We start from the raw sequence: 15,498 nt of genomic DNA on the forward strand, positions 1-15,498 counted from the left end.
ATGTGCATATTTGGTAAGCTGCAAGTCCCCCAATCTGCAAGCAGACGTGGGGTAAGCACTCCTCAATTTCAAGTTGCCCTTCTGCATCAACATCGAATTGTATATCAGCGACAGGGCGCTTACGTGCAGCGTGAGCTCTATCAGACGGAGGAACGATCGGGCCCTCCTAGAGGGAACTGGAGACAGTTCTATTCTGAGTCCTTCGCTCAGAACTAAGTTCTCCACCAGTCCTCCATACGGTACGTGCGTCGTTTCCTCACTTCTCTCCTTGCTTTAGTTCCAATCTTCCTGACAAGGGCCTCTGCACAACGTGCCATCTCGAATGCTTTTAGAAGAAGGCAAACGGAACATCTGCCCATTCGCTCACAAGATATGGCATCATCAACATTTTGGCGGTCGAGACCCGCCAGCTTATCAGAAAGGGCGCTAACAAGCATACCAACCTGAACTTCCAAGTCCGGCGCATATCTTTTGCATGATATGCATGAGATCCAGGAATTCTCCGACCAGGTATTGGTTCAGGAACGAGTCGCGGAAAGGTCCAACTGTAGGGGCGGCCTCCTCATCAAAAGCAAGTTCCCGCAGTATCGACGGGCCGCGCTGCCCTGTGCTTTTCGCGATCTACCCCGTTTGACGGTCCATTTCGAGACTGTAGCCTACGCTAATGCCTTTCCAGTCTGCTCTCCCTGTCTGCGCTCAACCAGCCGCGCGAGTGAATTCTAGTGACATGGATTGGACCGCCCGTTGCGGGGTCCGAGAATTGATACGGATGACTGCAGGGGTACGAGTTCACCAACGAGGCAACAGTAGGTACAAATTGGCCGCGCATAATGTACTCTGCGCCGTACCCTTACTCGCGCATCAAGGGATCGAAACTCACAAGCAACTTGTTCGCACCGGAAATTTCCTGACCCAGAGTCGGGTTCAAAAGCATGCCTCACTTAGCCGAGACCGGTTGCCTCGTTGCCTGATCGTGATGATACGGAATGAACCTGGCGTCAGCGCCCTTCCCGAACCAAACTGTGATATGCGGTAACAGAGTCAACATGCACCTCTGCGGCCCATCTCATGACCGCCCCGCATCCCCCATGCAGCCTCCTTGTGCCGGTAAGACTAATAGCCTAGGTAGCTCAAAGCGGGGTTGGGACGTCGTATCCAATCCGCATCCAAAATCGACCTTGGATTCATGATAGCCATATCATGCCGCATGCACCTTGTTCGCAATGAAGGTGCACAAGGCTGGCGAATCAAATTTTCGATAGGTGACCTCAAGGTGATAGTGAAGTGATGGTGGTGTGCGTAGTCGAGGGATCAATGGATTGCCTTATCAGATGAGGCAAGCCATCAAGCCATTGTTATCTAGATGACCGCTCGTCGATCATTCGAACTCGTAGTAGGGCGTAAGGTACAAGGCTACGATCTGTGTGTGCTGTGGAGGCATTAGCACCGGTACTAAGATGAGCAAGGGCATGGAAAGCGAGCTGGAGTTGCCTACCAGACATACTCGATAGGCTAGGTCTGGAGACAAGGCTGAGGCTGGTGAGAACTTCGCGAAGGGAACCATGGAACGGAGGACCATGGATGCTCGTACTCGTTCGGCAGGGGACGGGTAGTCCTGCAGCCTGGGGGCCATCGGCCGATGGGGCGTGCTTACTATTCGTCTAGGCAACCGCGTGCTCCTGCTGCGCCTTTTCCAACGTAAACATCGCGAGCTCTCACAGTCACATGCACAAACAAAGGCTTCGGATGACCTCCGCAAGAGGAAAGCGCATGACAGAAGCTGCATAAAATGCTCGTATGAGCGGAAGAAAAGCCGCGTAGTGACGGAAGGTGAGAGAAAGCAAAAAGTAGGCAAACGAAAATCTCTGCCGATGGTGGAGGCGAGCGGTCTCACCGAGAGACCGATATCGCAGGTCACAAGAGAAATTTCACTCGGCGGGGAGAGACGGAGTGCGGCTGGAAGGAGAAGGACGAAGTTCTCGTCTGAGCTGATTTGGCCACTGCTCACCGTCTTTCGGGCTCTGAAGACTTCGCGCTGCTGAAACGCACGATGATTACCAGGACCCACGCGGCCTGGCTCCGGGGACGCGAACGGTGAGGGTGCGGGAATAATCTAGAAGCTGAGGATGTGGAGTCATGGTGTGTGAGTGACATCTCTGTAAAGAAGGGATGCAACGATGTAACCTCATGTCACCAAACGCCGGGGCGTGACCCCGAAAAATCCATAGCAAAAGAACTCTTTGAAGAATATGTGGGAGACTGATGAGAGTAGATGCAAGGCCCTGGAGATGCTGACAAACTCTAAGGGGCCCAGGAGGAATATTTCGGTCGGCGTATGATATCTCTCGCGGGATGATTCGCTGCGCACACACTCTCCCTCTCTCGGCCAAAGGCGTATTCGGAGTAATGTGAGTGCTCCCAATGGTCAACGAAAAGGAACTTTCGGGTCGAGGAACTCAATCTGGTTCACCGGAAGTCATGCGAGAAATATACCATCGGGTCGGCCCGGCAGTCTAAACACATACTCCTTCCCGATAGGGTATTCATTTCCTGTGCCGGGTAGCATGCCAGTGTCCTCCGGTCCAGGTCGGCCAGCATCCGGCCTAGTGTTCCCGGTCGCCATCACCGCAGCTCTTGTGGACTATACCATTCTCCCGCACAATGCACACAGCAGTACTTGCTTTACACATCTAAACTCGCACTACAGCAACTCGAGTCTGTCTAAATCTTATCTTCTTTACATGAAAATTCTCCCGCACTGCTGCTGTATACACGCAGGAATGTCAGGAGAAAGCGGCGCAAGCTAGTCATCGCGTCCAGCAACCATATCCCACCACGATGCTGAAGACGACACCAGTGATGCAGGATGTCTGCGCGCTCGTTCCGGTGTTTCCTCTTCTTCCAATGTTGAAGCCAACCTACACAAGGTGTGGGAGTGATTAGCGTACAACCGACTTTCGCTGCTAAGGCGGTCCTCGATTTCCAAAAGATTCATAGCCCCAGACAAGGCGAGTGTTCTGTTCCTAGTAAATGATTTCCCGTGATGCGCGGTGGGACCCAAACTAGTCCTCTGCTCGCGCATTTTATGGTGACCATCAATGGTAGACCAGTGAATGCCCTCACCACGAATAGCCTTCCTGTTTCTTTTGTGACTGTGATTTTGACACAGCACATCTGGGTCAGCTCAGAGCATTGGGCGAATAATTGGGTATGGCTCGCCTAGTCTTGACGTCGACATTGTACTGCGGAGATGCCGCTGATATCGAGCCCGTCGGGGATATAACTTCAAACTTAGCTATTGAAAACTAATCTAGATTCGCCATGCGCGTTGATACCCGACCAACGTGGCATGCAGGATGAGGCTGCAGTTCGAGACCAAGAAGTGGCACCCTGACACGTATTGCAGACTAGATGTCGAAAATCCAGGCGTATCGGAGAATAGCCACGAGTGTCGATATGGCCGTCTTTAGTGCGTAGTCGCGATGAGGTAACGGGGTTGAATTGACACGCCGACGTGGCATCCACGTTACGCAAGGGTGAGCTCAAGATCTAAATGACAGCGTTACTAGCATTTCGGGCCAGCGGTGGTCGTATTCGATGTATCTGGTCTAATTTAGCACTACGCCAGTGAAGCTCGAATTCGATGGAGATTGGTCTCGCTACTCGTGAGACAGCGGTTTGGGCAGCTTCACGCATCCATGAGATAGAGAGAATCGCGACGGGCTTCCCATTTCTTGTCTTTTCTCGCTAAACGGCTTGCTTCACATCTCCTCGACCCTCGCTTCCCATGGTCGCCGGAGTGCACCAACCCTACCACTTCCCACCCTTTCCCTTCTTCTTTTTCCCACCACCACCTCCTCCAGCCTTCTGCTGTCCACCGGCCTGGGTCGCAGGGGCCTTCTCTTCCGTCACCACACCACCCTGCGTCAATCCCTCCATTTTCTTCTTTCCCTTCTTGCCCTTCGGCCGATAGTAACTCCTATCCCTCATTGGCAGCCACCGCTCTGGATCCATCTTCTTATTCGGATCGAAGTCCTTGGGCATCCTGCTCTTCCGCATCTTCTTCGGTTTCGAAAGCTCGGGTTTAGGCGCTATGCGTTTGCGGGCCTCTATTTGTTGAACGGACGTGGTCGTTAGAGTGCCGAGGGGTACACCAGCGTCTTCAAGCGTAGCGGCGTCGATGTCGGAGACGAGTCGAGAGGCTTCTGGAAGCAGGGAGGTGAGGTCAGAGGGGAGACCGGATGGGTCCGTTATGGAGTATGCGGCGACCAGGCCGGCGATGGCTGCCCGGTCAGAGTTATCTTGATCGTACAGATTCCTGAATATTTCGCCTGCTGCCTTAATATTTTCCGAATTGTGTGTGTCTAGCAATGCTGTTCCCGCGGATACAAGCAGCGCTTTGGACGGAGGTTGTGTTTTCGACTTGTGCGGTTTCCGCCAGTATTCTGCTGCTTTTGCTAGTTCAGACTTCGAGGCCCCTGGACGGCCTTGTTGTGAGTATAGCGAGACGAGAGTGGCGACGAGGCCTGGCGCGAAGCGCACGTCGAGGTCTGATGCGTCGCCGGACCGCTCAAGGCGCTTGAAGAAGGATTCTAGCAGGTGTGCTGCGGCAGCGTGGTTCCCTGTCAAGACGTAGAGATGTGTGATGGTCAGGATGAGGCCCACATCATTCGGCCTCTTCTCTAGCAAAGGAAGGATTTCCTTCAGGGCGGCTTTCTCGGTTGCGGCGTTTCGTGAGTGCGCTGCTGCGTTCAGAACGGCAGCCATGTTGACGGCAGGAGAGAGCGTAGGAGCCGGCGCCGTCGATATCACCTTTTCGGTAGATGAAGCAACCCCGGCTACCTTTTGTGAGAGGAGCGAAACGACGTATTCATCTTGACGTAGCAGGTTAGACTGAAAGGCGAAGTGCTGGTCCGTCTTCGGAGGCTTTGGTGAGGAGTGGAAAAGGCGATGTGAGAGGTACGGATTTGAATGATCCTTCGAGGCAGCGATGCTGTTTACTTGGGCAAGGTATCGTGTGGACAGCTCCTTGATCCTGCTTCCAATTAGTTCCAGTTTCGAAACAATCACGGGGAGTCGTACTCGGTGAAGGGTATCGTCGTAGCTAGCTGCTCCGCCTCGTCTACCCTTCCCATTTGTGTGAGCACGAAGACTTGCTGTACTGTGATAGGCAGAATCTCTGCCTGCTTCTCCGCCTCTGACAGATCCGACAAAGCCTCGCATAGATTCTTTGCCCTTTTCAAGCATATTTCTCCCTGCGCGTATTCGGCTCGCGCTATGCTTCCGCAGGCTGCATTGTACGCCGTTTCGAAGACTGCCAGATCCTCTCTCTCGGGTTTCTTCTTCTGCGCTAGCTCGCCCTGTCCGGACCACTCCAACTGCGCGTCTACGGCGCCCGAGTTAATTCGTATGTCGTACTCCTCGTCTTTGACACCCTGGCTGGCCAATTCACGGTACACGCTGGCGGCTTGGGCGAAGTTCTCCGAGCGGTATGCCTGGTCTCCGATTAGCTCTGTCTCCAACCCTACAGTGACTGCCTAGACATACAGCCTGGGCAAGCACATGCTTCATCCCGCGACTCGCGCCTCCCTCGGCCTCTGCAACCTCGACAGCCTTCGCCGCATTCCCCGTTTTATACAGCGCGTACGCATACTCGAATGGCGCCTTTTCTTGCAGCCCCTTCACATCCTCAAAGGCTTTCACCGCGTCATCGAACCGGTCCAAATGTAATAGCGCTACCGCTCTGGCATGGTGGGCATCTAAGTCCGTCTTGGACTTCTTGATCGCGGCATTGGCGGCGTTCAGGACTTCGTCGTGGTCGTCGAGGGATGCCTGGGCGAGGAGAGAGGCGAGGGATTTTGTGGAGGCGGCCATGGCGAGCGTTGAATGCTATCCTGTATCCATCGGTAGGTGAGTAGAGTGCGTTCAGAGCGTGGTGACGCTGGCGGGGCTGCCGACTCGGGCATGTATGGTGGGGATTCGCTAAAAGTTCGGCGTCCGTGCGCGTTTATAGGGCTGGCTTCCATCACTGCGAAGAGGCTACGTCTAAGACTACGAACACACGAGCATTGTCCCGCTTTAGATAGCCGTCACATGTATTCAGATAGTCTAAGCAGCCCTCTATGATATAACCCGGATTAAACGTCCTCCTTTGAGTGCCCTTTGCGCAAAGGACCCGCTTGAAGGCTATATGCCCTCGTTAAAAATGCTCTATTTTCCGACCCACCCCCAGTTAAGCCATTTAGCTCCATATCCCTTCGTCAGTAGCCCGACGTATGCCTGCCCTGGTATAGAGCACCCGTTCCCAAACGCCGTCGCTATGCAAATCAGACATCAACGAATTCGTCTTCATCACTCTCATCTCCCCCGTCGCCATTTGATACCGCAGGTGTCGCCGTGTTGATCGGCGTCGGCGCCGCAGATGTCTCCAGCTTGACGCGTTTAGCATCTGGAACTCCATTTGGAGTCCCAACCGCCACATCTTCGAACTCGTCCTCCTCCTCGTCTTCATCCTCCTCCTCTTCCTCTTCCTCCTTTTTCCGGCGCTCCTCCTCCAGCGCAGCGAAGACAGCATCTAGATTCTGCTCTTTGCCATTCTTGTCGCCCATTGTCTCCGTCTTGATCGCTGGTGTGCCGACCCCATTCGCATCCTGCTTCCCGCCCGCAGCGCTGGCGTCATAGCCCGAATTCGTAATAGTCGACTTTGTATGCCACTCTGGGAGTAGATTCTGAGCCGCAATCTTCTCTTGCCGCGCTTTCTCAGCTGCTCGGGCGGCTTCGTTGTATTCCGAGTTGGTAGCGATCTGCACTTCAATCTTCTCCACCGCGTTGTTCGTTCCTTTGACAGCCGTTGGCCGAACAGTAGTCAGAGGGACAGCTTCATGCCTCGCACCCGGGTTGACGTCTTTGTCGCGCGGCAGCTCCACAGCGGCTTCTAGAGCGTCCTTGCCCTCAATAGCCGGGATAGTCACCTCATCGATCTGTTGCATGAGCTTGAGTAATGGTCCGAATAGCCTATTAAACTTGGCAGGTGTATCGTCATTCTCGATTTCCGGCCCTTCGGTGGTGTTGATGGCAGTTAGCGGATGCCCGCATGTCTTGCATAAAAATCCACTGTCCCTGTTCAGGCCGCCGTGAGTCAGCACAAGCCAGATTGATGCATGTCTAAGCGGGGGAAAAGCAATCACCTGCCGAGGTGGTCAACGAGGTCTAGCACATCCATCGTTGTCCACTGCGCTTTGCACTGCGAACAGAAGAATTCGGCCTTCTCTGTGGTCGGCTTCGCGTCCTTCTTTATGCGCTCGTCAATCTTGTGGATCTTGTACTTGGCGGCGTCGATGGCGCGGCGGTAGTCGATGTAGTAGTATTCGCGGTTGATGGACTTCATAGCCCCATCGCGGACCTCCTGGCGAGAGTAGCTGGTAGGGTCAGCGCGGCGCATTCCGAGTCACAGCAAGCCTACATACACCGAGACCAGCCCGCCCTCTCTAAGCTTGCCGCAGAGCTTGCCAACGCCCTTGGAGTTCTTGCCGGCATCGAGCACGATGACCAGGTCGGACAGCGCAAGCCTACAGCTCGTCAGCCAGATGCGGCAGCCAGTGCGGCGCACTACACGTACGCTCCATGGAACACGAGCGCATCGACGACCACGATGTGCTCGGTCTCGTAGAACATGCGGACCACCGTCTTGACGAAGATCTTGGCGAGCTCGAGCGGATCCATGGTGAGCGACGAGGCAGCGGGCCTTTCGCGGGCACGGGAACGGAAGCAGCAGGGCTTCACTGTATGCGACGATGGTGGACGGTGCTGGCGCGAAGGCGGACGGAAGACGAGGTTGCGGCTCACAAAGGCTGCAGGGGGTATACAATAAGCGGCGGTCCGGGCGTACCTGCCGCGCCAAGGCTGCAGCCCGAGAGAAAATCCACAGCAGCGCTACCCCACGCTGCGCGCCGAACTTCACCTCCCTTTCTGCCTTCACCTATGCCCGCTTGCCCCGCGCCGTGGAGCAAGCTTCCGAGAAGCCGCCTGCCGCAATGGCCCACGACGAGTCTCCCCGCCACGAGAAGCGCAAACGGGACAACGACGACGACGACGACGAATCGCCGAATAGCAACGCGCGGACCAGAATGGACGACCACGACCACCATCACCCGAAGGGCCGCGGCGGCGGGCATCGCAAACCCCTGCAGCATGGCAGCCGTGCGCATAAGAAGAGAAATATGGGACGTAACGAGCACTTGTACGTAGCCGGTCCTCTCGCCGATCCGCTTCTCTAACCAAGCAAGCCGCGAGCAATTAGACAGGCGAGGGCGCAATGCAGAACAGCAGGCGAAGAATAAAAAGAAGGAGGACAAGGGCGACAATGCGGCGTCAATACTGCCAGCCGCGTTCCCCGCTGAAGAGATCGAGGCCGAGGAACGTCGACCGAAGCGCAAGGTCGCCGTGATGATTGGATACTCGGGCACCGGCTACAAGGGCATGCAGATCGACCACAAGCAGAAGACGATTGAGGGCGATCTATTCAGTGCATTCGTCCAAGCTGGGGCGATTTCGAAAGCAAACGCCGACGATCCGAAGAAGTCCTCGCTCGTGCGATGCGCGCGGACCGACAAGGGCGTACACGCTGCAGGCAACGTAATCTCGCTGAAGCTGATCATCGAGGACGAAGACATCGTTGAAAAGATCAACGGCCATTTATCTGAGCAGATAAGGGTGTGGGGAATACAGCGAACCACAGGATCCTTTAGCTGCTACCAGGCCTGCGATTCGCGGTGGTATGAGTACCTAATCCCGACTCACTCGTTCCTCCCGCCGCACCCTTCGAGTTACATGGGGAAGAAGCTGGAAGAGTACGCGGAAAGGGAGGGCGACCTGGAACAGTACCGCAAGAGACAGGCAGAGGTTGCCAGCTTCTGGCCCAAAGTCGAGGAGAAGTACATTAAGCCAATCTTGGAGGCCGTGGACGACTCCATACGGCCGCTTATCGAGGAGGCGCTCTATAACGTCGAAGCGACTGATGCCCCGGCGGGTGACGCAATGGTCGACTCCGCCATCGACATTTCGGCGAAGAATTCTGATGCTGTTCGCGATGTGGAAGCTTCCGTAGAGACAGCCGGTACCGCAGATAGAACAGCAGGCGAGAAAATGGATATAGAGGAGGCGGCAGGCCAGCCCACGAACGAGGAAGTGAAGGATATAGTCAATGACATCGAAATGCAGGAACCAGGCGTTAGCATGAACGACGAAACCGATGGCTCCATACCACTTCCGGATTCGGTGGTGCACAAGCCAGCTCTCGAAATAGCCATCAAGGCGCTCAAGAAGGCGTATCTGGATGCGAAGAAGGCATACCGCATCTCCCCGGAGCGGCAAGCCCGAGTACAAGCCGCTCTAGATCAGTATGTGGGGACCCGCAAGTTCCACAACTACACAATCCAAAAGAAATTTACCGACCGCTCCGCACAACGCTTCATCAAATCCTTCAAAGTGGCCGAGAAGCCCATCATTATCAACGATACAGAATGGCTGTCGCTCAAGGTCCACGGTCAGAGTTTCATGATGCATCAGATTCGCAAAATGGTTGGAATGGCTGCTCTCACGGTACGCTACGGTAGCAATCCAGCGATCATAAAGGAGTCGTTCGGTAATGTGACCGTCCGGATACCGAAGGCGCCGGGTCTTGGCCTGCTACTTGAGCGGCCCGTATTCGATTCATACAACGAAAAACAGGCGAAGCAGCATGGAAGGGAGGTGATTGATTTCTCTAAATTCGACAAGGAAATCGCAGAGTTCAAGGAGCGGGAAATCTACCAGCGCATCTTCCGCGAGGAAGCGCAGGGTAACCAGTAAGCTCGGCTGCATGGCATTTTCCATGCCCAATGTCCGGGCCCGGCTAACAAGATATAGGTTCAATACTTTCTTCACGCACCTGGACAACTACAAGGACCCCATATTCCTATATCTCACATCGGGCGGCATTGAAGCTACAAAGAAGCTCAACAACAAGTTGATGCAAGCGAAATGGGAGGACTCTGAGGACGAAAACGCTTCTGGGGGTGAGGGTTGAGCTCAGGGCCTGAATGAGAAGCCAGCTCCGCTGCAAATATGCTTCCATATGCCCAGTAGGCGCGAATGGATATACATCCGATTCGTGAATGCCTAGGCGTTCCAGAAGATCTTCGTAGTGCAATCAATCGCGGGAAGAAAGGTCATAAGCGTTCGTATGTGGTACAAACGACGAACTCTTTTGGACCTTTTCCGGAACCCTGGTTTGGGTGGTGATGACAAGCTCTCAGACCAAGCAGTAGTCAGCCGCGCTAGCGCAGAGCGGCTCGTCAAGCGAGCGACGTCATCGCGACGGATGTTGCGGGAAACAACGGAGCAGGACTGCGCATCATGCCTTCGATAAATACTTTGCAAGCCTCAATTGCTCATCTCCTGCTTTCCCTCTTCTCTCTCGACCCTTGTTGATATTCCCACTCATTCTGATTTCGCTATTCTCCTCCAGAAACGCCGGATCTAGCAACATCGCACACGACGAACCACCATCCAGAAAGACACGTGAGTGGAAACATGGCCAGCACGAGTGGGAAATTAGAGAGTAAGGTGCAGCGCAAGATCGAGCTCTTTTCGGGCACGTATTTTGGGGCTTGTACGCTGGGTGGTATCATTGGTACGTTGCCGGCAAGGGTTCACGGATGAAGATGCGCGACGCTGAGAATGGAATGCAGCTTGTGGTCCGACACATACCATGGTAACACCGCTGGATCTGGTGAGAGCTGTCTTTCTTCGAGACTTTCCACCCAATGGCATATCCTGGGACAAGTTTTGAATCGAAAGGTGTTTGCTAACACACCACTCTCAAGGTAAAATGCCGCCGACAAGTCGACGACAAGCTGTACAAATCGAACACACAGGCATGGAAAATGATCTACCGCTCCGAAGGCATTCGCGGCGTATTTTTCGGCTGGACGCCCACATTCGTCGGATACAGCCTCCAAGGTGCTGGAAAGTACGGTTTCTACGAAGTGTTCAAGTACCTATACGGCGACCAGCTTGCGCCCGGGGTGAATAAGACCGTCATCTACCTTGCTGCCTCCGCGTCTGCCGAGTTTCTCGCAGACATGGCGCTATGTCCGTTGGAAGCGATCAAAGTGCGGATGCAGACCACGCTGCCGCCGTACGCGCATTCGCTCAGAGAAGGCTGGAGTAAGATCGTTGCACAGGAAGGCGTTGCCGGGTTGTATAAGGGATTGTATCCGCTTTGGGGACGTCAGATTCCATACACCATGGTCAAGTTCGCGACGTTTGAGAAGACTGTCGAGCAGATCTATAAGACGTTGGGCAAGCCAAAGGAGTCGTACAACAGCCTGCAGCAGACTGGCGTGTCATTCTTGGGTGGTTACATTGCGGGAATCGGATGTGCGGTCATCAGTCACCCTGCCGGTAAGTCATCTCTGGAGCAAATGTGCTATGGGTCAATGTGGATGTTGATGTGCGATAGATGTCATGGTGTCGAAATTAAACAGCGACCGCAAAGCTGGCGAGGGCGCAGGGCAAGCGCTGACGAGAATTTATGGCAACATCGGTTTCCGCGGTCTCTGGAACGGACTCCCAGTCCGTATTTTTATGATTGGCACCTTGACCGTAAGCTTAATCCCATTCCTGGGGTGTTTTTGGAGCAGTGCTAACGCGATTCGATTCATGCAGGCCTTCCAATGGCTCATCTATGACTCGTTCAAGGTCTACCTCGGCGTAAGTTTACCCCAGTGCCCCACAACTAGTACTGTAGCCTTGGGACTAATGCTTCTCTTTAGCTGCCGACTACTGGAGGTCATTAGTCGAGTCAAGCCCTGGGATCCCAACGGCCCTTTACCGGCGATAGCAGTTGCATGGGGAAATGTGGGCGATCGGTGGAATACTCACGCACACGGCTGAGGCTTCGGCAGTTGAGATAGGCTGCCAAGTAATGGTGATGACACTGATCGTGTACTAGAGACTATTCATTCCGGGCTGACCCTAGAGGTTTATCGGAATTCGCAAGGCGTTCAGAAGCGGCACGGGTGCAATACTTGTTAATATAAGCTCACTGCAATCGGCTACAACAAACCTGGGCAGGCTGTTTCTCGGTGATAGGAACAGGGAATTCCGCTCACATATCGGCTTATGGAGACCGGGATCAGCTCCTCTTGATCAGAGTATCCTGGCTCTTCCGACATTTACCCTCTAATCCCTGCACAACTACGCGCGTCGGCTCCCAAGCGATTGCAAAAAGAGTAGTTCATGTTATATCGTGGCATGTCTGCTCTAGTCATGTAGGATGAGGTCGATATCCTCTCCTTACTGTCGCATTGTCCCACCCTCATTCTTCTCCCACCTTTCCATCCTTGCATTGCGCACAGACCACCGCCCTAACCGTTTCCCCACACCCGCGGCGATCTAACTCGCATCGACCTCCACTCCCGCCGCTTAACCTCCGCGGCTGGGCAATATCTGGTAAGTATGCTGGTTTCTCTCAAATTGCCATCCGCCATGGAACCCGGGAGTCGTCCGTTTTTTTGACGGAATGGTAATCGGCCGAGGATGCTAGGAGGCAGTGTGCAGGGACGTGGACGGAATGGAGTATATATTCTCTGCCTACGTTTGTTTCTTGCTCCATTCCCTGAGTGCCTGCTTTTCGAAAGGGCTGGATCGAGTCATGGCTCTTCTCAGGGCGCTCCCACTATCCCTCTGGGCTCTTGGCACATTCGCGGTACCTTATGCTTCCACCAATGCTTCCTCGCCCGTCGTAACCATCAAAAACGGCACCCTTGAAGGTGTCCACTCACCGCAGTACGATCAAGACTTCTTCCTCGGTATCCCCTTCGCGCAGCCCCCCATCGGAACCCTGCGCTTTCGCGTTCCGCAATCCATCAATACGTCTTGGGCCGATGTTCGAGGTGCTAAAGAGTATTCAGCGGCTTGCGCTGGATATGGCAGTGATGAATGGCCCTACCCCTCTCTCTCCGAGGACTGCCTCTACTTGAACGTCATTAGACCTTCGGGCTTCGAGGATGAAAAGTTGCCGGTGGCGTTTTGGATCCATGGCGGCGGGTTGACGGAGGGAAGTGGAATCGACCAGCGATACAATATGAGTTTCATGGTGCAGAGGAGTGTAGAGTTGGGAAAGCCGATTCTGGGGGTAAGCATTAATTATAGGTTGAGCATGTGGGGGTTTGTGACTGGGGAAGAGGTTGTGCAGAGTGGGAATGCAAATTTGGGGTTTAGGGACCAGAGATTGGCGATGCATTGGGTGCAGGAGAATATTGAAGCTTTTGGCGGTACGTCTTCTCCCTTACTCCTCTATCCCATCAAGTCACGTCCTGGTCTTTTAGATCAATCTTCGAGTGTGAACTGTATACTAACGAAAGACAGGCGACCCCATGAAAGTAACCATCTTCGGCGAATCCGCCGGCGCGCTCTCCACAGGCATGCATCTCGTCGCCTACAACGGCCGCGACGACTCGCTCTTCCGCGGCGCCATCATGGAATCCGGAAACCCCATCAACTACGGGAGCTTTCTCTATTCGCCCAACGACTTCATAAACGCCGCATCCCTACTTGGGTGCGGTAACGTAACATCGCGACTCGACTGCCTCCGCGCTATCGATTTCACCGTCTTGGATACTTGGATCAATAGCACGTCAGGCCAGACTTTCCGCTGGAACCCCATCATCGACGACGACTTCATCACGCAGAAAACAAGCATACAGCTCAAGAATGGGGAGTTCGTCCATGTCCCGATTATATCGGGGTGTAATAGTGATGAGGGAACTGCATTTGGCCTTAAACCCATGAACACATCCGCGCAATTCCTCGCCTCCCTCCAGATAATCCCCAGCCCTGTAATCCTCACTCCCTCCCAAGCCAGCGCCGTCCTCGCCGCTTACCCCGTAAACATCAGCCACGGTGCCGTTCCCACCAACCAACCCCTATCCTACATTCCTCCAGCACAATACGGCGCCGCGAGTCGCCGCTCCGACGCCTACTATGGCGACGTAACCATGATCGCCCACCGGCGAAAAACCTGCCAAACCTGGGCCTCCAACGACGTTCCCGCATACTGCTACCGCTTCAACACGATCCCTCACGGCATCTCGCCCGAAACCGGCGCAACACACTTTCAAGAAGTAGCCTTCGTATTCAACAACCAGATGGGCATGGGCTACGGCTACCCCAACGTATCTGTGAACCCGTTTGAAGGCGAGCCGCAGAGCTACTTCGACCTGGCGGAGATGATGAGCGGAGCGTGGGTGAGCTTCGTGCACGATCTGGATCCCGGGGACTGGTGGCCGATGTATGAGGGCGACGTGGGTCAGAATTGGGTATTTGATGCGAACGTAACGGGGCTTGGGTATGCGGAGCCGGATGACTGGCGGAAAGAGGGGATTGAGTTGATTAATGGGTGGAATGACGCTGTGTATCAAAGGTGAGATATGGAGGTACGGAAAGTGAGCACTTGATGGGATGGCATGGGAAAGGATGCCTTGCGCCTTGCATTACCTTACGTACTTTGTAAGTGTTATTGTATTTACATCATATTCTTGACCATGCTTTGTTATATCCAGTGCCTCCTCGCGTCTTCCATGCATCACAAACCCCGAAATCTCCCTGCTATTCTGCTACTGCGGAGCTCTGGTCAAGATGTCCCATAAACCAAAAAAAGGGGGGAGAAGGTGTACACATATGCCTCAACACCCCCAAAGAAAACAGATATCCTAAACCCCTTCGCGGGCTCGGCTCATCCAAGTCTTCATGAGTAGGAATTAAGAGCATCGTGAAAGGTAGAAAAAAACACCTTGCAATATCTGAAGACTGCCATTCGTGCGTCACAGCTTGATCTTCAGCTCCCCCTCCAACTCCTCCGCAAGCCTATTCATCACCTCAACCTCATCATCCCCAAGATCCATCTTCTCCAACAAGCTCCCCAATTCATCTTCTGTCTGCTGCGCATCAATCCTCCTATGGATCATACACGCGTGCATAACCCCAAACACCACTGCGGCACGGTCCCTCATGTTGCTCCACCAGTCCATCCCACACTCCCTAGCCGCCTCCCAGAGCAGCTCAATTAGTAGCTTCCTCTCAATCGCCTGCCCGCTTTTGATGGGCAGCATGGCGAGGAGGTGGTAAATGTCGCGCAGGAAAGAAGGGCAGGCAGGAAAGATGGAATGGGAGGCATTGAAGGCTTCGCACAGTGTGGACGCCTCGAATTTCATGGAGACGGCATCTGGGTCGCGGCGTCCATATTTGGCGAGCTCGTAGATCCACCACTCCGCCGGACTTGCGGGGCCTTCCGTAAGGATCACCCGTGTTCGTTGGCAGATATACGCCCAGTTTAGGGCTTTGCCGTTAGAGTGGCCTGGGTCTTTCATGGTGGCGAGACCGTGCCGGGTTGTGAGGGGAGTGAAATGGTAAGATAGATGCGAGAAGAGATTTACCCAGTGCAATATGCGGAAG

General features: G+C 54.2%; 6 protein-coding genes across 6 annotated transcripts; 3 read left to right on the plus strand and 3 right to left on the minus strand.

The window, feature by feature from the left end:
* Positions 1–3,496: 3,496 nt before the first annotated feature.
* BU26DRAFT_519934 (uncharacterized protein) lies at positions 3,497–5,936 on the minus strand. Its single transcript, XM_033829180.1, has 3 exons — positions 5,548–5,936; positions 5,083–5,495; positions 3,497–5,035 (listed from the first exon to the last, which is right to left on the minus strand). Exons 1-3 carry the CDS (start codon positions 5,872–5,874, stop codon positions 3,811–3,813), a joined length of 1,965 nt encoding a protein of 654 aa, XP_033683205.1. The 5' UTR covers positions 5,875–5,936; the 3' UTR covers positions 3,497–3,810.
* Positions 5,937–6,085: 149 nt separating this feature from the next.
* BU26DRAFT_458351 (uncharacterized protein) lies at positions 6,086–7,825 on the minus strand. Its single transcript, XM_033824978.1, has 4 exons — positions 7,619–7,825; positions 7,467–7,568; positions 7,188–7,418; positions 6,086–7,119 (listed from the first exon to the last, which is right to left on the minus strand). The coding sequence occupies exons 1-4, from the start codon at positions 7,720–7,722 to the stop codon at positions 6,327–6,329; spliced, it is 1,230 nt and encodes a 409-aa protein (XP_033683206.1). The 5' UTR covers positions 7,723–7,825; the 3' UTR covers positions 6,086–6,326.
* Positions 7,826–8,126: 301 nt separating this feature from the next.
* BU26DRAFT_428091 (pseudouridine synthase) lies at positions 8,127–10,066 on the plus strand (the record flags this gene model as incomplete). Its single annotated transcript, XM_033823766.1, has 3 exons — positions 8,127–8,239; positions 8,286–9,845; positions 9,907–10,066. 3 exons carry the CDS (start codon positions 8,127–8,129, stop codon positions 10,064–10,066), a joined length of 1,833 nt encoding a protein of 610 aa, XP_033683207.1.
* A 402-nt stretch (positions 10,067–10,468) lies between these two features.
* BU26DRAFT_519936 (mitochondrial phosphate carrier protein-like protein) lies at positions 10,469–12,247 on the plus strand. Its single transcript, XM_033829181.1, has 6 exons — positions 10,469–10,672; positions 10,731–10,771; positions 10,866–11,445; positions 11,504–11,646; positions 11,710–11,754; positions 11,817–12,247. Exons 1-6 carry the CDS (start codon positions 10,573–10,575, stop codon positions 11,838–11,840), a joined length of 933 nt encoding a protein of 310 aa, XP_033683208.1. The 5' UTR covers positions 10,469–10,572; the 3' UTR covers positions 11,841–12,247.
* A 450-nt stretch (positions 12,248–12,697) lies between these two features.
* Positions 12,698–14,471, plus strand: BU26DRAFT_427856 (alpha/beta-hydrolase; the record flags this gene model as incomplete). The annotated part of the gene is made up of 2 exons (XM_033823756.1): positions 12,698–13,319; positions 13,414–14,471. 2 exons carry the CDS (start codon positions 12,698–12,700, stop codon positions 14,469–14,471), a joined length of 1,680 nt encoding a protein of 559 aa, XP_033683209.1.
* A 396-nt stretch (positions 14,472–14,867) lies between these two features.
* On the minus strand, positions 14,868–15,413 carry BU26DRAFT_565614 (uncharacterized protein; the record flags this gene model as incomplete). Its single annotated transcript, XM_033833414.1, has 1 exon — positions 14,868–15,413. The coding sequence occupies one exon, from the start codon at positions 15,411–15,413 to the stop codon at positions 14,868–14,870; it is 546 nt and encodes a 181-aa protein (XP_033683210.1).
* Between the last annotated feature and the right edge of the window lie 85 nt (positions 15,414–15,498).

The sequence above is a fragment of the Trematosphaeria pertusa genome, assembly GCF_010094035.1.
Source record: "Trematosphaeria pertusa strain CBS 122368 unplaced genomic scaffold BU26scaffold_8, whole genome shotgun sequence".
NCBI lineage: Eukaryota > Fungi > Ascomycota > Dothideomycetes > Pleosporales > Trematosphaeriaceae > Trematosphaeria > Trematosphaeria pertusa.